The sequence below is a fragment of the Malaya genurostris genome, chromosome 3 (assembly GCF_030247185.1).
Source record: "Malaya genurostris strain Urasoe2022 chromosome 3, Malgen_1.1, whole genome shotgun sequence".
Taxonomy (NCBI): Eukaryota; Metazoa; Arthropoda; class Insecta; order Diptera; family Culicidae; genus Malaya; species Malaya genurostris.
Window position 1 is genome coordinate 127,723,822 of NC_080572.1, and position 19,177 is coordinate 127,742,998.

The 19,177-nt window shown below is 35.4% G+C and overlaps 1 protein-coding gene across 1 annotated transcript in view; it reads left to right on the forward strand.

The window, feature by feature from the left end:
• The first annotated feature begins 308 nt into the window (after positions 1–308).
• LOC131437037 (uncharacterized) overlaps positions 309–19,177 on the forward strand; it is an 89,232-nt gene continuing 70,363 nt past the window's right edge. Inside the window, exons 1-2 of the mRNA XM_058606082.1 lie at positions 309–1,455; positions 18,544–18,589. Coding sequence (XP_058462065.1) covers positions 1,454–1,455; positions 18,544–18,589 — 48 coding nt within the window. The 5' untranslated portion in view covers positions 309–1,453. The remainder of the gene's footprint in view (positions 1,456–18,543; positions 18,590–19,177) is intronic.

Consider the following 19,177-nt stretch of genomic DNA (forward strand, 5'->3'; position numbering starts at 1 on the left):
ATTTCAAGCAAAATTCAACCGTCGAAGTAACGTCATGTAACTGAACATCGTCACCCACCCCCGGGAATGTTGCAGGCTACTCAACATAAGAATCTTACTGTTGAAACCCCTTTCTGTGTCACATTGCAAACGTTCGGTGAGACAAAGCGAACCCTCGTACAACAGTCACAAAACAGTGAACTCCTCTAAGGCGGAAATCGCTATGAGAGCAATCGCTGCGTGAAGAAACTATCCAGCAACAACAGCAGCAGCAGACTGCGATCGTTGCAGCCAACCGGCACACGGTTGCAAACACACTCAGCTCGTGTCGAGCATTTAGTACTCTTTTGCGCCTCGTACAGTGAACAACTCTAATGTGTGTGATGTTTTGTATAGTCAGGCTGAATTGTGGTGGACTCGATTGCAGGGATACTAGCGCAAGAGATTGAAGATTGCGGGCCGACGGTGGACATACAGTGCCATTAAGCTGTATAAATGTGATTTACTTTTTTCCTTCCGTATATTACCTGCATCGGGAAAGTGCTTCAGTCGATTTCAATCATCACAATTCTAACCTTAGCAGAGTGTTTACATGAAATTAAAGAGTATCTGTTATGTGATTCGCGCTTTCGGTTAATCAACAAAATTATCAGCCTCCTGATAACGATTTATTTTCGATTCGTCCTCAACCTGAGCTTTGGGTGCATGCACGTGAATTTAGCGGCTCGTTTATACTGGTTGATGTTATATCCAAATTCATATGAGAAAAATTGAATGATTGAAAAGCAAAAAAAGTGAAAACGAAAAATTTGTCAAGTGACCTAAAGCTGGAAATTAAGAAAATTTCTTATTGTTTTACGATTCTCCTTACATCAAAAGAGCACAGGAATAAAATTGAAAGTATAATGTGCACTGAAGATGATGAGTTTATGAATGAAAAGCATAAGAAAGAAGCAGATGTAACCGACGCTGATGATAGAGTTAAACTTAAATAAATATTCAATTGAATGTAAAAAAGACGAGCTTTTTAAATATTTCTTTGGAAATTCAAAGTTTGACGCGTAAAAACGGGCAAAGTAGCACATGGAAATGAAAGCTCTGATATTCAGTGTATCCAGTGGACCAATGTGGTTTTAAATTTGTGCCAAGTAAATACTGAACAAATATTTGTAAAGTTCCATTAACCAACTTCTCGTGACGCCTCTCGAAATGTGTGAAAAGTGATAAACGAGAAAGTAGCGTAATAAATCCTTAAAAAAAATCAAGCAGCCAAGTTCGTGGAAAAATTCCTTTCATAATCAATTTCTAATCATTGCTTTGAGTGGTGTTTACAAACGGTTTTTATATGTGTTTATCAAACCTTTCGGAAATAACTCCCGCAATCTGGATCGGTGGCTATCTGTTCAGTAGCATTAACGAATGTGACATTTTATTAATAAAAAATAAAAAGGTACAATGAGGCCAAACAAATACGATGTAAGTATGCCCATCACAGTACTCGACTGAAGTATATACTCACCGACCCTTCTTGAAATTACCTTTAAAACATTCTTGATTGAGAGCAATCATCCTAGGCGAGTCCTGACATATACTCATTGAAATCTTTTACAACACACAAGCCGCTTACCATGCAAAATAGCTGCGGTTGCGTTTGTACAATATTGTGTCGGGGATATAAACACCAACAACCAAGTAAGCGGCGAAAGTAATGAATACCACGATGAAATTCTAATTAAAGCACATAGAGAGGGTAAATTTATCGAGTGTTGAAATTTCTTCTACAATTGAACAGTGAAAGGTAGGGAAAAGTATTACTAGGTGGGTTCGAAAAGGACGATTTGTAAATAGCGTTAATGTTTTCTGATTTGTTTGACATTTGAAATTAATGCGGGAACTGGAATGTTTTCATTTGTTCATTAGAAGCAAGAATTAAACATATCGCTAATCAATAAATGCTTAATGTTAAAATGAATCCGTTCTAAGGATCATGAGTTAGCGAATAGCAAACATTTCAAGTAAATACAAAAAGCCGTCGGTCGTTCACCGGGAGGATTCGGTGTATTTATTGCAACAATGATTTGTGTATTTAGTTTTAAAGTATCTTAGATACTCACTAACGAAACGGAGTTTCTTTTATAATAAACAATTTACAAGCACACTGCCTTAGCACTAAGATCCCGAGGGCAACGAAACGGAGTTGTTGATGTGATGAGGAACGTTGAAAAAGTTTTAAATAAATATTTGTGATGATCGGGAATCTTGTTACTTAAATTCTGGCCACTTCACAACCGATTGGTAGTTAATTGCTTTTCTGGAGATTATGTGGAGTCTGTGAATAGAACATATGACAGATCAGTTGAAATATTTTTGAATCCCAGCTATAACATATTTGGAACTTTCTGCAGCGTAAAATATTATATTGGTTAACGCTATCTGAGTAAATGTTTATATGTTTATTGAAGTATTTGCAATATTAACCACACCGTGATGATGATGACGACGTCGGGACTATCATGTGCTAGCATGAAGCACTGTTTGCTATGACGCGATGCCTCACATACCCGTTTGCATGCGCCTTGTATTTCCATTGCTCGGTAGCGCACCGATCGACATACAGAAATACCTATAAATAAACAATGTTTCCAATGTTCGTAGGGTAGAAGCAACCCCTATTTCGGTAGTAGTCTAGGACGGATATGATTTTTTTTGCTGTCAGCCGGGGAAAATACCAATGATGCCATGCCACGTGATTCAAAGCAGCACAACCAACGGCTGCTTAAAAAATATATTAGTGTGCATTTACAGTTTACGTGAAAGTTTCAATCCTTGCATTAAATCAATTTGCTTTATTTGATAAATAGTACAATAACAAATAACTGTAGAATTTCGATAGAAAGCGCTCTTGTACTTTTTGTGGCAATCATTAATCTTTTAGAACCAAAAGCCTTACTAATGTAAACTAAATTGTCACACCCTTCATCAAAAAATCAGTTCCTTCCAATTTAGTTTTAGTATTATAACACATAAAACTTTTGGCTGAAATACAAACAAGACTCGAATAACAGTTCCTAATTAATTCAGCATCTTATTATTGCGCCATATGAAACCCGACTTATCAATGTTGGGAGAGTCCAATCTGATTATCAAAGTAAAACATAAATAGTACAAAGTATATAGCTCCAGTGAACCACTTCGAGATAAAACGGTGTCTGCCATGATCACCAACAATTGCTAATGAGCAATAATTTTCTGAACAAATGTTCTGTTGTGGATGGGAATTTGGTGTGAAGAATAAGTAGGGTACACTCTCAGCGCTCCAGTCTAGTGTAATAATCTTTAGCGAAATAAATAAACTTGATATACAATCTGGTTGAAAGATTTTGTAAAATCTGAGAAGCTGTGTGAAATTGAGCTGTAGTTGAAAAGAACAGATAGAAATGAAAAATAGAAGTAAACCCTTTGCCTAGTTTTAATTTATATTGAAAGGGGAACTATATAAAATCTAATATGAAAGACAATGTTCAATTTGTTTAATTTTCAGCCATAATAAGACATGTGATATAATTATTAGTTTGACATTTTTGTAGTATTTTTTTTTTGATTTTGATAAAATGTTGTCCCAAGATAGGTGTTTATGGTCCCTATCAATATATTTTTCTTATATTGCAAGATGGGCACTTTCAAGGAAAAAAAATTCATACCAAAACTATTTATTGTCCAAACTAATACAAGATTTCAATGAAACATAATTTATGAGAAAATTTAATCGAATACCTTATTGCTATTAGGTGTACAACTTTGCTTCCGCCGTTTTTTTTTTCCAAAATTTAAAGGTTTATTGCGAAAAAGTGCTTACAGATGTATTATTCAAAGTATTGTCCGTCGCTAGCGACATTTTTCTCCCATCTTTCCGAAAATTTCCGGATCCCGGCTCGAAAAAAGGAGTCCGTTTTTGACGCTATCCATGAAGCAATCCATTTTTCCAACACTTCGAAGGATTGAAAATGTTGATCTGTCAGGCCGTGTGCCTATTCCACCGTGGAATAGGTGGAAGTCAGAGAGAGCGACATCTGGGGAATACGGCGGGTGGGGCAAGACTTCCCATTTCAGCGTTTCCAGGTACTTTTTGACCACTTTTGCGACGTGAGGCCGATGCTTTTTTTCGAATTGTAACAGAAAAGTAATACTTCCTGCAAATGGCGAGAATTGGGCACATAAACAAACATTTTCGAGCGTGAATAATACGAAAACAAGAACAACTGTCACTGAAACGGCGATGACAATTCGTTAGGCACTGTACACACTCACTTTAAAGGCATTATCATCTATGTATTTTAACCAGCCTCAGCCGGTACAGCCACCTATAGGAAAACGGCGGAAGCAAAGTTGTACACGTGATAGTTGTCCCATATTTTCATAAAGTGTCAAATAATTGTGTCAAACAATTAGAAAAAGTTTTGGTTAGAATAATTGTTTTCTCTTTAAATTTCGCATCTTACAATACATGTTGGCAGGGAACATGATTATCAATGTTGGAACAAAATTTCATTGCAATAAAGAATTGTAGTTCTTTTAATTTGACTTCACATTTTTAAGATCAATTCTTTTTGCCTTTCTCATATAGAAAGGTTATGTAATCACTGTGAAACCGGAGGGCCTAGTGTCATATATCATGAGTGTGTGTGTGTGTGTGTGTGTGTGTGTGTGTGTGTGTGTGTATGTGTGTGTGTGTGTTTGTGTGTGTATGCGTGTGTGTGCGTGTATGTGTGCGTATGTGTGTGCGTATGTGTGTATGTAACGTATGTACGTATGTTTGCAGTAACTTTTCTCGGGATGACTGGACCGATTTTTACAAACTTAGATTCAAATGAAAGGTCGTGTGGCCCCATGAAAAAATTCCTGAATATCATTTGGATCCGACTTCCGTTTCCGGTTTTATGGAGTAAAATGTGCAAAAAAACGTGAAAATAAGTGCACCAACTGTTTTCGGAGATGGCTGAACTAATTTTCACAAACTTAGATTCAAATGAAAGGTCTTGTGGTCCATACAAAATTCCTGAATATTATTTGAATCCGATTCCCGGTTCCGGAGTTATGGGGTAAAATGTGCAAAAAAATGAAAATATGTGGTTCAAATGAAAGGTCCTATGGTCCCATACGTAATTCCTGATATCCGGAAATATAGGGTAAAAGTGTTAAAAATTTTATACCATCACTGAAAAGCGTAAAAAGTTTTCTAAATCGACTTCAAATCTTCTCCAATTGATAGTTTTTATCAGTAGACCGTCAAACAAACCGATTTGGATTATTCTTTTAAGAATCTAAGAAAATTATTTTGAAGAATGCCAGTTCGTGTGGTCGCATACAAAATTCCTGAATATTATTGGGATCCGACTTCCGGTTCCGGTATTATGAGGTAAAATGAGCAAAAAAATGTGAAAATAAATGCACCAACTTTCCTCGAAGATGGCTAAACCGATTTTCACAAACTTCTATTCAAATGAAAGTTCTAGTGGTCCCATAAAAAATTCCTGAGTTTTGTTTGAATCTGACTTCCGATTTCGGAGTTATGGGGTAAAATGTGCAAAAAATCAAAATATGTGTATTAATTTTTCTCATTCTCTTTTTTTTCTGGCATGACCGATTTTCAAAAGCTTAGATTGAACTGATAGACTTGATAGACTGGTCTCATGGTTCTTCACAAAACTTCCGGATTTCATTCGTATCTGACTTCCGGTTCCGGAGTTAAAGATGATTAATGTAAAAATTTTACCTTTCTCAGCGATGGCGTGACCGATTTCAAAAAACTTTGATTCAAATTAATGGTCTTATGGTCCTACACAAAACTTCTGAATTTAATTTGGATCCGAATTCCGGTTCCGGAATTATAGTGTAAAGTTTGTAAAAATTTTTATACCATCACTTAGAGGGGCGAAAATTTTTTATAAGCTTCCTGACTTCCGAATTCACACTTTCATGTAGGGCTATTGTACCAATAGTCATCTCATTAGTAGAGTAGCGATATTATTCTGCCGATAACTCGGCTTTCAATCAACGAATTGTATTTATATCGGATACATTATTTTTGCTTCGGCTCTAAGCACCAATTTCGCAGAAAAAATAGTTTGAACATTGTTAAATACTGCTGCAACATCGACGCGAAAACTCGAAGCAAATGCACTGTTTTCATCTTACCCTTAAGGTCAATCTATCGAACAGAGACAGCAGATCTCACTCTTACTAATAGTTTTCGTATATGAGATGACTACTGTAGCTGAGATGACTATTGGAGCTGTTACACATTTTTGGTCTTCGGGGTGAGAATATATAGAACAATACAGTCTCGTAGCGTTCATCACAAACGAGAAGTTTAGGAACGAGTTCTAGTTTATTAGAAAACGACTTGTTCATTTAATAGTCTAAAACTACATTTTAGAGATTCACTAAACGCGCTATTTCCTAGTTCAGTAAAGAATTTGTCTCAATATTTTGGTAATCTATGAAATCTATAATCCTTATCCTATGGTATTTTGGCGATTCAAAATAATACAAAATAACTTTTCTTGAAAGTTATGTCACACTCATTTTGAAATTACTATGGTTAAAACGATTAAAGCTTGCTTCAAATAGAATTGGAACAAAGACAATTGCCTGTATTTCAGTTATTTATTATTGTATTCAAGATCTTTTTTTATACAAATGTAGCGTTTTCTTCATACTTTTAAGAAAAAATACGGATAAAATTATTCGTCACGGTTTTGAAGGAATTCTCGAATTTTTCCTGTAACACGGCTCAGTAGGCGGCGCACACCTTCTTCGTCCATCGTTTTAGCTATCTTATTCCACCAGGTCGTCATCTGATTGATGTCTTTGACAACGTTTCCCTTTGCCTTGAGTCTCCTCTTCATGATTGCCCAGTATTTCTCAATAGGGCGGAACTGGGGGCAGTTGAGTGGGTTAAGGTTTTTCGGAACAAACTGGACCACTTCCCAAGTAACAATTCGAATGCCTTATGGTTTTGATTATAATTTATAGGAGTTTTGTAATTGATTTTTCAATCACTACCTGTTTTATGCCAACTATAATAAGTGTCTCTTTTAACCAGTAATATCATATGTTTCAAAGCTTCTATAAAAACCCTTTACCTGCACTAAAAATAAAATTAAAATAAAACAATTTGCACTACAATAAAACCATGCAAACACTCTTAATATTGCTTTCAAACATTTTCTTTAAAACATTATTGCCAGTTAAATTCTTTCATAAATCTAGTTTTGTGTGTGTGCGTGTTCATTCTATGACAATTTCACTCAGAGTAAATTTGAGGGTTCTAAAGTACATTTATGACACATTAGTTGTAGGCTATTTGATTTATTGCTTCTTAGGTTAAGTGTAATTTGCATTAAAAGGAATTTCATGGCCGCCATTATGACACAGACTAACAGACAGGACACTCAAATTAGATTCTTCAATCATTTTAACGGTCATTTTGAATATTCCTTTATTTGGGACGTTGAGTCAAATAAATGGTTACCTTCCAACATCGCGAAAAAGTTAAATATATTATCAACGTAATCCAATAATTTATTGTGACGATTCATTTTCAAATATTTTGATGAAATCAGGCATCCCTGCAAGCAGCTGATCGGTGTTGACAAACGAGGGGAAACCAACTAGTAAAAAAACTTGTACATATCACAAGGGGTGTACAGATAGTAAATAGTTCGCGCAGTACAATATAGGTGGAACTAGTGCATCACGAAAAATTATTTTTATAAGAATTTACACATACTGTCATGTCTGTTAGTCTGTGATTATGATGTTCTATACCGTAGCATTTATTGACATCAAATAAACTTCGAAATGCAAAAACGAGGCAATATGTTGGACTTTCATGATTCATTTTCAGATCGTATGCACAAGTTTTATCGCCACAGAATAGTTTTATACAAAAATGACGATGAATCACAAAAAATAATTTTCATAAATCATGGAGACTTTCGCAAAAACCGCATTTATTTCAAGGCGATTAGTTATAATTCTTATTTTTATCCTTACATTCACGATAAAAATAAAAGCGCATAAAGTTTTTACATTCGGAAAAAGGTCTCAAACTCGTAAGTAAAATATAATATATTCTTACTGATTGCATTCAAAGTAGATATGACACACATAGTCAAGAAAAATATCATCAAAACGACAGTTTATTCATAGCGGAATTCATTCCATCCAAAGAAATTTAATGTTGATCGTAAAGCTGGTTTCAAAATTTTCTTGAATTTGGAGTTTTAAAGCAGGTTTATGCTGATTCTTCATTTTGATTTATAAACCTTATGAAGAATGGTCCACTTTGCAGGAACATGCTCTTATAGAGGTTTTCAGTAGGTTTTCGTGGAGTTTAAAGTTTTATTGCAAGATTTATTATGTAGCATTGAAGACAGCTACAAGTATTTAATAATATTAAAAATGTTACTTGGGTTTCTCTGCATACCATTCTTAAACGGCTTTGCTGTAATAACAGCTTGCCAAATCTGGCCAAAACATTACAGGATGGTCGTGGGATCGAATGAACGGCAAAATTCCCCCCGAGTCGTTGCCAAGTAAAATCTTTGGCCTGGGATTTGCCTGAAGTCAGCCTTGACATAGGTTTCATCGTCCATCAGAAGACACCCGTCGAACTTGGTCAGCACCTGGTCATATAGTTTCCGAGCACTAATTTTGACCACACTATTCTGTTTTATGGTTCGATTTGGCTGTTTGCTACCTCGATACGACTTGATTCCTTCCCGGAGTCGAGTTTCTCTCACGGTACTATGGGCAGTACCAAAGTTTCTGGCAAAATCACGGTCCGACAGATTAGGATTCCTCTTAATCGTCTTCAACATCTTACCACGCAGTTTCCGATCGACAGTTCCAATCGTCCGAATCGTCGTCAATCTTTCCTTATACCGTTTGAAAACGCGCCATTTGGTATTTCTGGGCAATTTCAGCTGTTTAGCTAGCTTAGATGCAGACCACAATGGATTTTCCAAATAACTGTGCACAATTTTTTTTCCTTCTTTCGGCTTCCATGTTGATTGTTTACAAAGTACAGTCGATTTTCGGAATGTCAAAAATCATACGTGAAGCTGACAAAATTCCCGACACGTGGGCGCCAAGAGCTTCCAAATTCGTCCACCAGGAGCGCCACAATATGAGCAAAAGTTTGTTCCAATTCTAAATGAAGCAAGCTTTATAATAGTTATGTTTCATAAGTACCAATTTATGGTCAAATTCAAAATGTTGTCGTTTTGCAACATACCCAGTTTGCCATCTTTGGGAGACCTGAATGATTACATGCAGTAAATGACATGATTTGTTTGGAGAGTATTGTAGGCCAATACTCACTCATATACGCTGAATATTCATAAAGTCTGTCCATCGAATAATTTGTACTCCACAAATCGACAGAAATGTTGACTATACCAAAAAATATTAGTTAATTCACTGAAACTGACGTTAAAAAGACATAATGTTCGACACCCGGCGTGATGACCTGCTTTGATTTACTTGTTCAAATATGAGTAAATACAATCCAATTTGTTAGTAGTACTTATTGAAAATAATCAATGCTTTTTCTGTACATGTTTAAGTTAAATGTTTTCGAACAGATTGGTTGTTGAATAATATAAATCCAACTACAAAACTCCGAAAACATCTTTCAATAAACACTGCACCAGCTTAGAAGAATAAGAAAACAGTTACGTGCACTTAGTACGAACCAGTACCAAAACCTTTAAAAAACTACTATTTGCTCATTTAGGGGTTAATCTAAGTTTATGCTTAGGGCACCGTTTTTTTTTCTAAGCCGAAACGTAAAGAAAAATACTATTTACTGACGGCCAAAAAGCCGTCACAAAGTTTCATCCTTCCGAAACTTCAGTAAAGATGGTGCAAAATGTATTGGACCGCTAACAGTTCAACATGAACTGCTAATGCATTAATAGGTCGAAGACGAAACGTAAAAAAAGAAGATAGATATGTACACTCATGTGGCACCAACACTCATAAATAAGGTAATTTATAGGTTAAAAATGTTAATTTACTTTGTTATTGCCCTTTCTTCCGGTGATATTTTAAATCTTGAAAGTACAGCCACAGTTGATGTGAAATTTGAGCGAATCTTTCTGCAGTCATCCGTATTGTAAAAAGCATACATATTGGAGTCTTACCGATAACAAAAGGTCATCCAGGTCAACATATTTGTGTTCTTTTAACTTTTACTGAGAAACCACGATAGATGGACAAAAAACAGCATTTTACTTACTACATGGAATGAAACGTCCCGGGCTTCTCACAAAAAAGACGCGAATAGTTTCGAACTTTGAATATTTCTCTTGAGAACAAACATCATGACGGCCAAATGCCAAAATTTATGACAATCTATTCAATATTGTTTGCATAATAGCTGATCGTGTCAGAAGAGCTCTAATTTTCATCAAGCTATGGAAAAAGACGATTTTCGTGTCCTGATAAAACAGCAACTGTGAAATCGAATGATTTGCGGCACGGATTGGTCTACCATCCCCCGTATTCTCCAGACCTGTCCCACAGCGACTATTATCTTTTCGTCGAATGCTGAGGTCATTGCAGAAATGGAAGCCTTGAAGGCCTTAACAAATATTTTTTTTAAAGGGCATCAAAATGTTGGAGGATCCATGGGTCAAGTGGAGCTCTCTAGGTGGATATTATACTGAATAATAAAAAAGTTTTTACGATAAAAAATCGACTTTTCCTTTGTTAGGCCCCGGACATCTCATTCCATGTAATAATTGCACCATATTATGTAATTTTTAGGACGAACGTCACAATAGTAGTACATTATGCTGCGAGAATTTTTTTTTTAATTTTATGTAGTGTGATTTTACCAACGGTCGTTCAATAAGACCTAAGCTTATCAAGAAGGCTTCATTTTCATATTTCTTCACTGCAAACTAAGTTTTTTCTGGAAGTATAATGTTTCAAAGACTTCATTTTATGTAGTAAACTTATGAGAAGGCACCATGATAATTCACCCTATCCATTGCGATACAGCAGAAGTAAATTGCTGCTGCATTTTAAATAAAACTGAACAAGTTTATATAAACTTTCGAATTCAACTGGATCCGACCTCCGATTATCGATTTACTGTGGATCCAAAATTCGGTTTACAGTATTTCAAAAATTTCAAACGACGATTTATATTTTATAACTTATTTGTTAGACTGCAAATCATCACATCATATAACTTGTATATGGAATACTGGTGTTGAGTTTCTTCCTTGCGTGTTTTGTTTAATGATACAAAAACTACGAAACATTATCAGAATATGCGAAACATAATTAGAATATATGTTCTAATGTCATATCATACTATAGATATATGATATGTCAAAAAACATATTTTCTAGTAGTATGATTATTCATAGATTGGCGTACGAATTACGTATGGTTTATCAATTGATTTTTTTTCCTTCGCTGACAATGCTTCAACATCCAACAACTGGACACTGATAGTTATCCAAACCTGTGTAAATCAATATGACACTGATGATGAATTCCTACACCCACATTGTTACCGACACCTAACGAAGGTACAGTTATCATTTAGCGGTTCACTAAACCAAAAACATGTTTCCAGCTTATTAAAGCCGCCTGAAACACATTCGATGATTACTTACGCCAATCAATGTGGCTGCAGTCCAATTTTTAAATCCCGAAAACAAATGTTGAAAACCGGATCTTCAGCTTTGCGTCAATCATTTTTACACTTCGAGTTTACGCTATATATCATTCACCGCATTCTGAAACATTCCCGTACGGAGAATGTGACGTTGTGTGGTGGCTCAAAGTTTCCGAGGACAGTCGCAACAAAGGAAGCGAACAAATCAAAAAGTATCAAATATCATAATCTCGGCTGTGCTATTAAAACCCATCGGTGTTCATTCATAAATAATTTATTACAAACTTTGGCGGTTGCATTTCATTGGCTTTGAAGAGCATCTCAGTCGGTCTCCTGTGGCCAGGTTTTTTCTCGAAATCTGAAAAGTGATGAGCCGTTTTAACGCTTCGTTGATTGCTGGTGCACAGTCCATTGCATGTTAGAATTCCAGCGTGTTGTTGGTATCACTGAAGGCTCGTGTTTATTTTTGTGTCCTGTCGGATTAAGTTTCACAAAAAAAAAATACTAAACAGCTTCGTGGGATGTAAACGGGCGCACTTTCAATTTTCGTTATGATGACACGCTTACCATTCATGGAAGGAACATACCCCGTACCTTACACTTTGATCAAATCGAATATGTGATAGGGATTTACAGATAGTCTTAGAAGTGTTTCTTTAGGTATGAATGAAATTGATACAAATAAATGAATAAACAATAAATGATGATTTCATACTGTGAATGTTCTGACAGAAACCAAACAGTCATTTCCATGTAAAATTGACCTGACGAAGAGTTTGTGGCATATATGCATGGTTTAAAAATAAACGCGATCAAATAATGCGTAATAAAACATAAATTTTATCTTCTCGTGCCAAACATGCACAGAAAAAAAACTCTTACTAATCCTTACTACGTATTGGTGCGATAATGTCTTTCTCTTCCCAATTAAAAAGTCTCATAATTTCTTTTATGAGATCATACCCTCAATCTATTATATTTTGCATTCCATTCCAGGACAGTTATGTGTAGAACGGTTATGTTGTGAGGTTATCAAATAACTGAATAACACGTTTGTCGGTTAAGTCATATATAAGATTACATCTCCCAAATCCGGGAATGTTTGGAATAATGTCCCAAACTTGATCAGAGCCTAGCTTTTAAATAAGTCTAAGTTTATCGAAATTCGTTGATTATTTTCGAGAAGTTTGAGCCGATGAGAAAAGCTGAATTAGTCGATTACGTCACTTATGCCATTATACATCTAGAACCGGAAATTACAGCAATTTGATCTTTAAACTTGATCAATGACTCAATAGAAGCTTTCAAACGAGCCTAAGCTTGTTGATATATGTTCAGCCATCTCTAAGAAAATAACGTCACTTATACCATTATATCTTCGGAGCCGAAAGTGACAGACAAGTGATCTTTGATCGTGATCAAAAGGATCATCACTCATCAAACGGATTATTACTGGATACGACACGTGGATTTAGGTGTAGGTGCAATCCTTATATCAAGCGAGTAAATGGCGTACACCGAATGTTCCGCGGCCAAACCACGTCGTTTTCAGTCGAAAAAGAATTCGCTTACAGCTAAGAATTTGCTAAGAATTTGCTAATAGTTTTCGTTGATTACAAGAGTGTTGTGTATCATGAATTCCTTCCTCAAGGCCAGACCGTCAACAAAGAGTATTATTTGGACGTAATGAGACGTAATGAGAAGAGTGATGCTAATCTAAAAAACCCTTCTTAGTTCACTTAGTGAAATTTTTATATATCTTGTAAATTCACCATAGGGCTGGGGGGAGGGAGGGTTTAGGGTTGACAAAAGTCTGACACTAAATCTCGACGTTTCATGCAATTCTAAGACGTTTGACATAAAAAAAATTCAATTTCGGAAATTTCATTCCCTTATGGTGCTTTTTCAAGATCGAAAATTTTCAAACTTTAACCGCCGGGCAGCACCTCTTACCCATATCCGATTTAGCTCAAATTTTGCATGAAGAGCTTAAACTTTTGAACAACAGCGCTTTACAATATTATAGGTGATCCCAAAATATTGGTACCCTTATTAACATTAGAGCGGTAAAAAACAACGTGTTTTGTCGGTTACATCGCTTATACCATTATATCTCCGGAACCAAAAGTCACAGCCATTTGATCTTCGAACTCGATCAATGGCCTAACAATTGATTTTATACGGGCCTAAGCTTGTTAAAATCGGTTCAACCATTTCTGGAAAAATAGAGCGCGTAAAAATATCTTCGAAAAGTGGACACACATACACACAGACATTTTCCGATCTCGTCGAACTGAATCGAATGGTATATAACACTATGGGTCTCCGAGGCTCCGTTTAATAGTCGGTTTTCCAACAATTCTAATACCTTCCTACAAAGAAAGGCAAAATGTTTCGAGGATTGGATCAAGCGCTGGCATAAGTGTGTTGCAGTCGAAGGGGAGTACTTTGAAGGGGACAATATCGATTTTGATGAATAATCTTGTATTTTGAATTTTCTGAATAAATTCCGGGAACTTTTAATTCAAGGTAGTATACCATCATATCTCCGGAACCAGAAGTCACAGCCATTTGATCTTCGAACTTGATTAATGGGGCCATTAATCAAGTTCGAAGATCAAATGGCTGTGACAGTAGCTTTCAAAGGAGCTTGCTAAAATCGGTTCAGCCATGTTAGAGGATGTTGCGCGGTAAAAAGAACTCGTTGAAAGATGCACGCACGTACACACACATATATTTTCCGATCTCGTCGAGTTGAGTCGATTGGTATATAACACTATTGGTCTCCGAGCCTCCGTTAAATAGCGGATTCTCTGCAATTCAATTGCCTTTCTATAAAGAAAGGCAAAATTAATTAAATTTATATGTTAATCAATAATACTATGAAATAGACATCAGTTGATTTGAAAATCTGATTTGAAACCGAGATCGATATCGATATGAATTTAATTTTTTTGATATCGTTTACAAATTAAATTGGAACGCATTGATTTTGAATGCACAAGATTGAATATTTAGAAAGAGTTTATTTTTGCTTTCAAAGTATAATTTTAAGTAAAATATTCCATAGTAAATATTATTATAGAGGCTTCTCTGCGAAAGGTTTCGGTTTGAAACCATGCCGTTTATTTGTAAATACATTGAAACTTAGTAATTCTAGTGAGATTTCAATTCGTTTACGAGATCAGTTACGTTCATTTACGTTAAAATTACAAGAGCGTACTAGAAGCAACTGAAACAAGTTGAAATGACCTTGAATAATATAGCAGCAACATATTCGGTTGACGTACTTTAAATCTAGTATCGAAACACTGTAATACTGTATGCTGTTAGCATTAGCTAGATCACGTGTTACTGTGGTGCTATATACCTAATATAGGATAAAAATAAATTAATCCATTTCTAATGGAAAGCCTGCATAAAAATAAACTTATTGTAGAGCTTCAATATATCGGCAGTTGCTCGTTGAAAAGCGGTAATGTGGATGTAAGCACTAATGTAGATATAAGCACTCAGATGTGACATGGGACTAAACATACATTACATATGCTGCTGGAACTTTACCGAGGTGGAAGATGCATATCAGATTCAGAAGGCATTTCTCGATATCGTCTTCTTTTCTTTCATCGGCTCTAACAGCAAATAAAGCCACAACCTTCTATTACTCTGATGTTGGTAATGATGATACGGCACGGATTGATGCGCCTCTCCAGTTTCTGTGCTTTCACCATCGCTTGCTTACTTGGTGTTTGAAGACATGGGCTGCGGACACGACTCTTTCCTAGTCAATCGATCTCGACATCATCATCATCATCATCATCATCATCATCATCATCATCACCACACTCTTATGCGACAGTTGAATGGATGATGTTTCAGGCATATCTTCGGGAGTGTGTTGTAACGAAATTAGGCTCCTTGTATCAGGTTCACATCGTGATATAAATTGATATGATTTGTCGGCAAATGTATATGTTACACCAAAAACTGCAAGTAAAGCCGACAGGCGGAAATGATGAAAATATTTCAATCATACATAGGGTAAAGGCTCCAGTAGTCATCTCATATACGAAAACCATTAGTTAGAGTGAGAACTGCTGTCTCTGTTTGATAGATTGTCTTTCAGGGTAAGTAGGAAATTTGATTGAAAGTCGAGTAATCGGCAAAATAATATGGCGACTTTACTGAGATGGCTATTGATGCAATAGACCTATTTAATTCATATCGTTTATCTTACATGATGGCCGGTCATCTCTTTTGGATTCGCAGAGATAATAGTCGATTTTATTTTAAGATCAAACTCCTCAAAGGTATGCTCTTAGTTGTTAGCAAATATTCTCAAAAATTTATACCTTTTATCTTAAGTATGACAGAGAAAATTGGGGCAAAAAGATAAATTTTTAGCATGAATATTTTTGGGTATTAACAATTGTGTTATATATCAATATGGATCACTCTTGCGATTCTCTTGGGGCATTTCAGTAACACGGTGGTGGCAAAAAAAGATTACTTATACACCACAATTTTTATTATGCACATGTGACTTTTCCAATCAGTACACTGAATCAAACAATCCCAAATACATAAAAAGTTTCTCTATATGCACTGTACGAAAAAATAAGCTTTAAATACAGCTTAAAATACAATCCTTTAATAATTAGTGAGAGAATACATTGTTATATAAAAAAATCTTTTCTGATTTATTTTCAATCTATGTAAAACTATAAATGTAATCCCAGAACTTAACGAATTCATCTTAATACCAATTCCCGAATTTTGTCAACATTTCCGAATGAGGTACTAGAATTTCTTGATTCTACAAATCAATCCACTTGTATTTCGGTTTACTATGGTGATTATTCCAGATTACAGTGGAATAAGTATACAATATCGGATCGTTTTAATTTCAGCAAAGTTTAACACCACTTCATAACTTTTGAATGTGAAGACGATAAGTTTAATTCTACACAGAACTTTGAATGGTTTGTTATTTTGATCGATTTGTATTGAATTCCCTGCAGTGATCAATATTTATATATAATATTTTTGGATATTAATTTGTCGCACACATACTTATAATCCGTTCTCTATAATTTTAATTAATATTTTGTGATTACTTCTTGAAACGACCATGTTTAAAGGCCTTTTCTCCGGAGTGTGATCTTTGAGCATTTTGTCCCACCGTGGGGTACCATATTTCCAATCTTATGCACTAATGCACTTTTATGAGCCCGCGTATCTGTAAAATACACTGTAAAAATCATGAATTTTGACGATTTACGTCAACGTTCATTGGAAAATTTCACGAGTGTTGATAAATGCGCGTTTCACCCAGCGCGTGTGAAAACTCCATGCCGCGGGTCATACTATTCGTCATGAAAAAAGTATTTTCAAGTAATTTTAATTTTTCTTTCTTATTTTTATTTTTATGCGATAAATTTATGGTTGTTATAATATCCGTGATCTGTGAAAGTTTCATTGAAATATGTTTATTTGTTAAAGAATGGTATTTTTTGACGGAAATTTCTATTAACAATAACTTTTAGAAAACAGTTTTTTATGTTTCTTTTGAAAAGTCATTTTTATGAACAAATAGAACCCAATTATCAACACTTGAAAAAATAGTGATATTTTTCTGTACGATTTTACGAACACTGATACAGTGATCAGTCTTCCCAAGTTCACTTTCGAAAGCTAAATAGTCATAAACTTACTGTGCGTAATCGCATCTACAGCACTGAACACTCTAAATATATAAAGAACAATGTGGTTCAATTTTAGTCCTAATGTACTGTATGTACTAATGTATGTACTAATTGAATCAGATTATTTTTAAAATTTCATTACCGCTCGGAACACATTCTTCTGATATAAGTGGCAACAAAATGAGAAATCTTAATATGACTGTTTTACCCTCCATTTAGCTATATGTAAAAATTCCTGATCTTGGTAACCAGAGCTTGCGCCTTCGATTATGTTTGCTGGTCGTTGGTATATAGGTGGGTGATGCGACGTTAAACTGACATCAGGTGCAACCGGGGCGTAACATGAGTCTCAACGGCGAAGCGCTGTGTCGGTTTAAGTTTTTTTTCCGAGACTAGCAAAACATATTGGGCTAAAAGTTCATTTATGATTCATCGGTCGGATCACGTTCCACGCTCTAGTTTGCGAGATCTGCATTGCATGCTCAGTTGTGTGTTGTAATTGTCGAGTCGATCAAGAATGATATCAACAGTATCTAACCAAAACGAGATATAGAGAGACAACTCAGCTATACAAATAATTCACCTTGCAGTGATATCAGAACATAGATCATCATATACGAAATACGAAATACACGTCAACGTATTTTTAGCATTTGAAACATGGTCTCTCGTTGTGGTATTTCAATAAGATAATCTTCTGTTCGTACATACTGTCATATAGATCTAATCAACGACGAATATTGCAAAATAAATAACAAATTCTACTTCAGAGAATTTTTGTATAATAACACTTTTCTCTTTTCATAGAATCCTAATCGCGGTTACAATTTCATGCAAATGTTTCGCTTACTAAACGAATATGAGCGAATCGGTTTGATTAAATTTATTCAAGGTAGTTTTATGTTTCCATGCAAAAATGTGCTAGCTTCAGCATCGTTTAAAAAATATTATGTATTATGGTTTCTGGTTTTCGGAAAATCCAGCCAACTTTTACCCTACTGCTCGTTTCCAACTCCCAGAGTCTATTGAAATATGTTTAACATCAGAGTGCTTTTTTCTTATACGTGTGAAAAAATCACAGCCCAGTGGAGGCGATGTTAATACAAAGTTTTCAGATGTTCAAGTTGAATTAACCACTTCTCTTTTATTTATTTACAGGTTACCACAGCTTACCGTCTATGCCAAGATTTTGTGCCTCCTGATGGTAAGTTTGTTTCAAGTTTTTACCGTCATCTCTTATAGGCTATAAATACATTAGGTCGGCAAAACGCATGATCGTAATGATCGTCACGATTTCTTCCTTCTTTGAGTTTTATCCCTGATCGTAGAAGAAAGCATGCTAGGACTTTACATGGTTTGTTGTATGATATGGTGTGTCAGGGTAACCATGAAAACCGTATACAGTGTGGTGGACGGCTTTATGATAGAGCTCAATTGAAAAAAGTGGTCTTTACAATTTTTTTTTAATTGAACTGCGAGTGAAATTAACTGGTGGTTGAGAATAAAAGTTATATCTTGACAGTATTAAACAAATTACGTTTCTAACAAACTAGTTATTTAAATTTGGCGTTTCGTGCAATGTAACGAAATGACAACACGTACTTTGCCTAACTTTTTGGTGTTGACAAGGAGGTTTCCGTATTCCTCAAAAGACAAATGATCGGCTGAGTTGAAGTTGTGTGAGAGAGGATAAAAGACCCACTAGCACTAGCTGGTTCTTCCAACTCTACTGGTGGACATAGTGGCTTCAGTTGACAAGTCGGCATCGTAAAGTCAATCTGTTTTATTTACA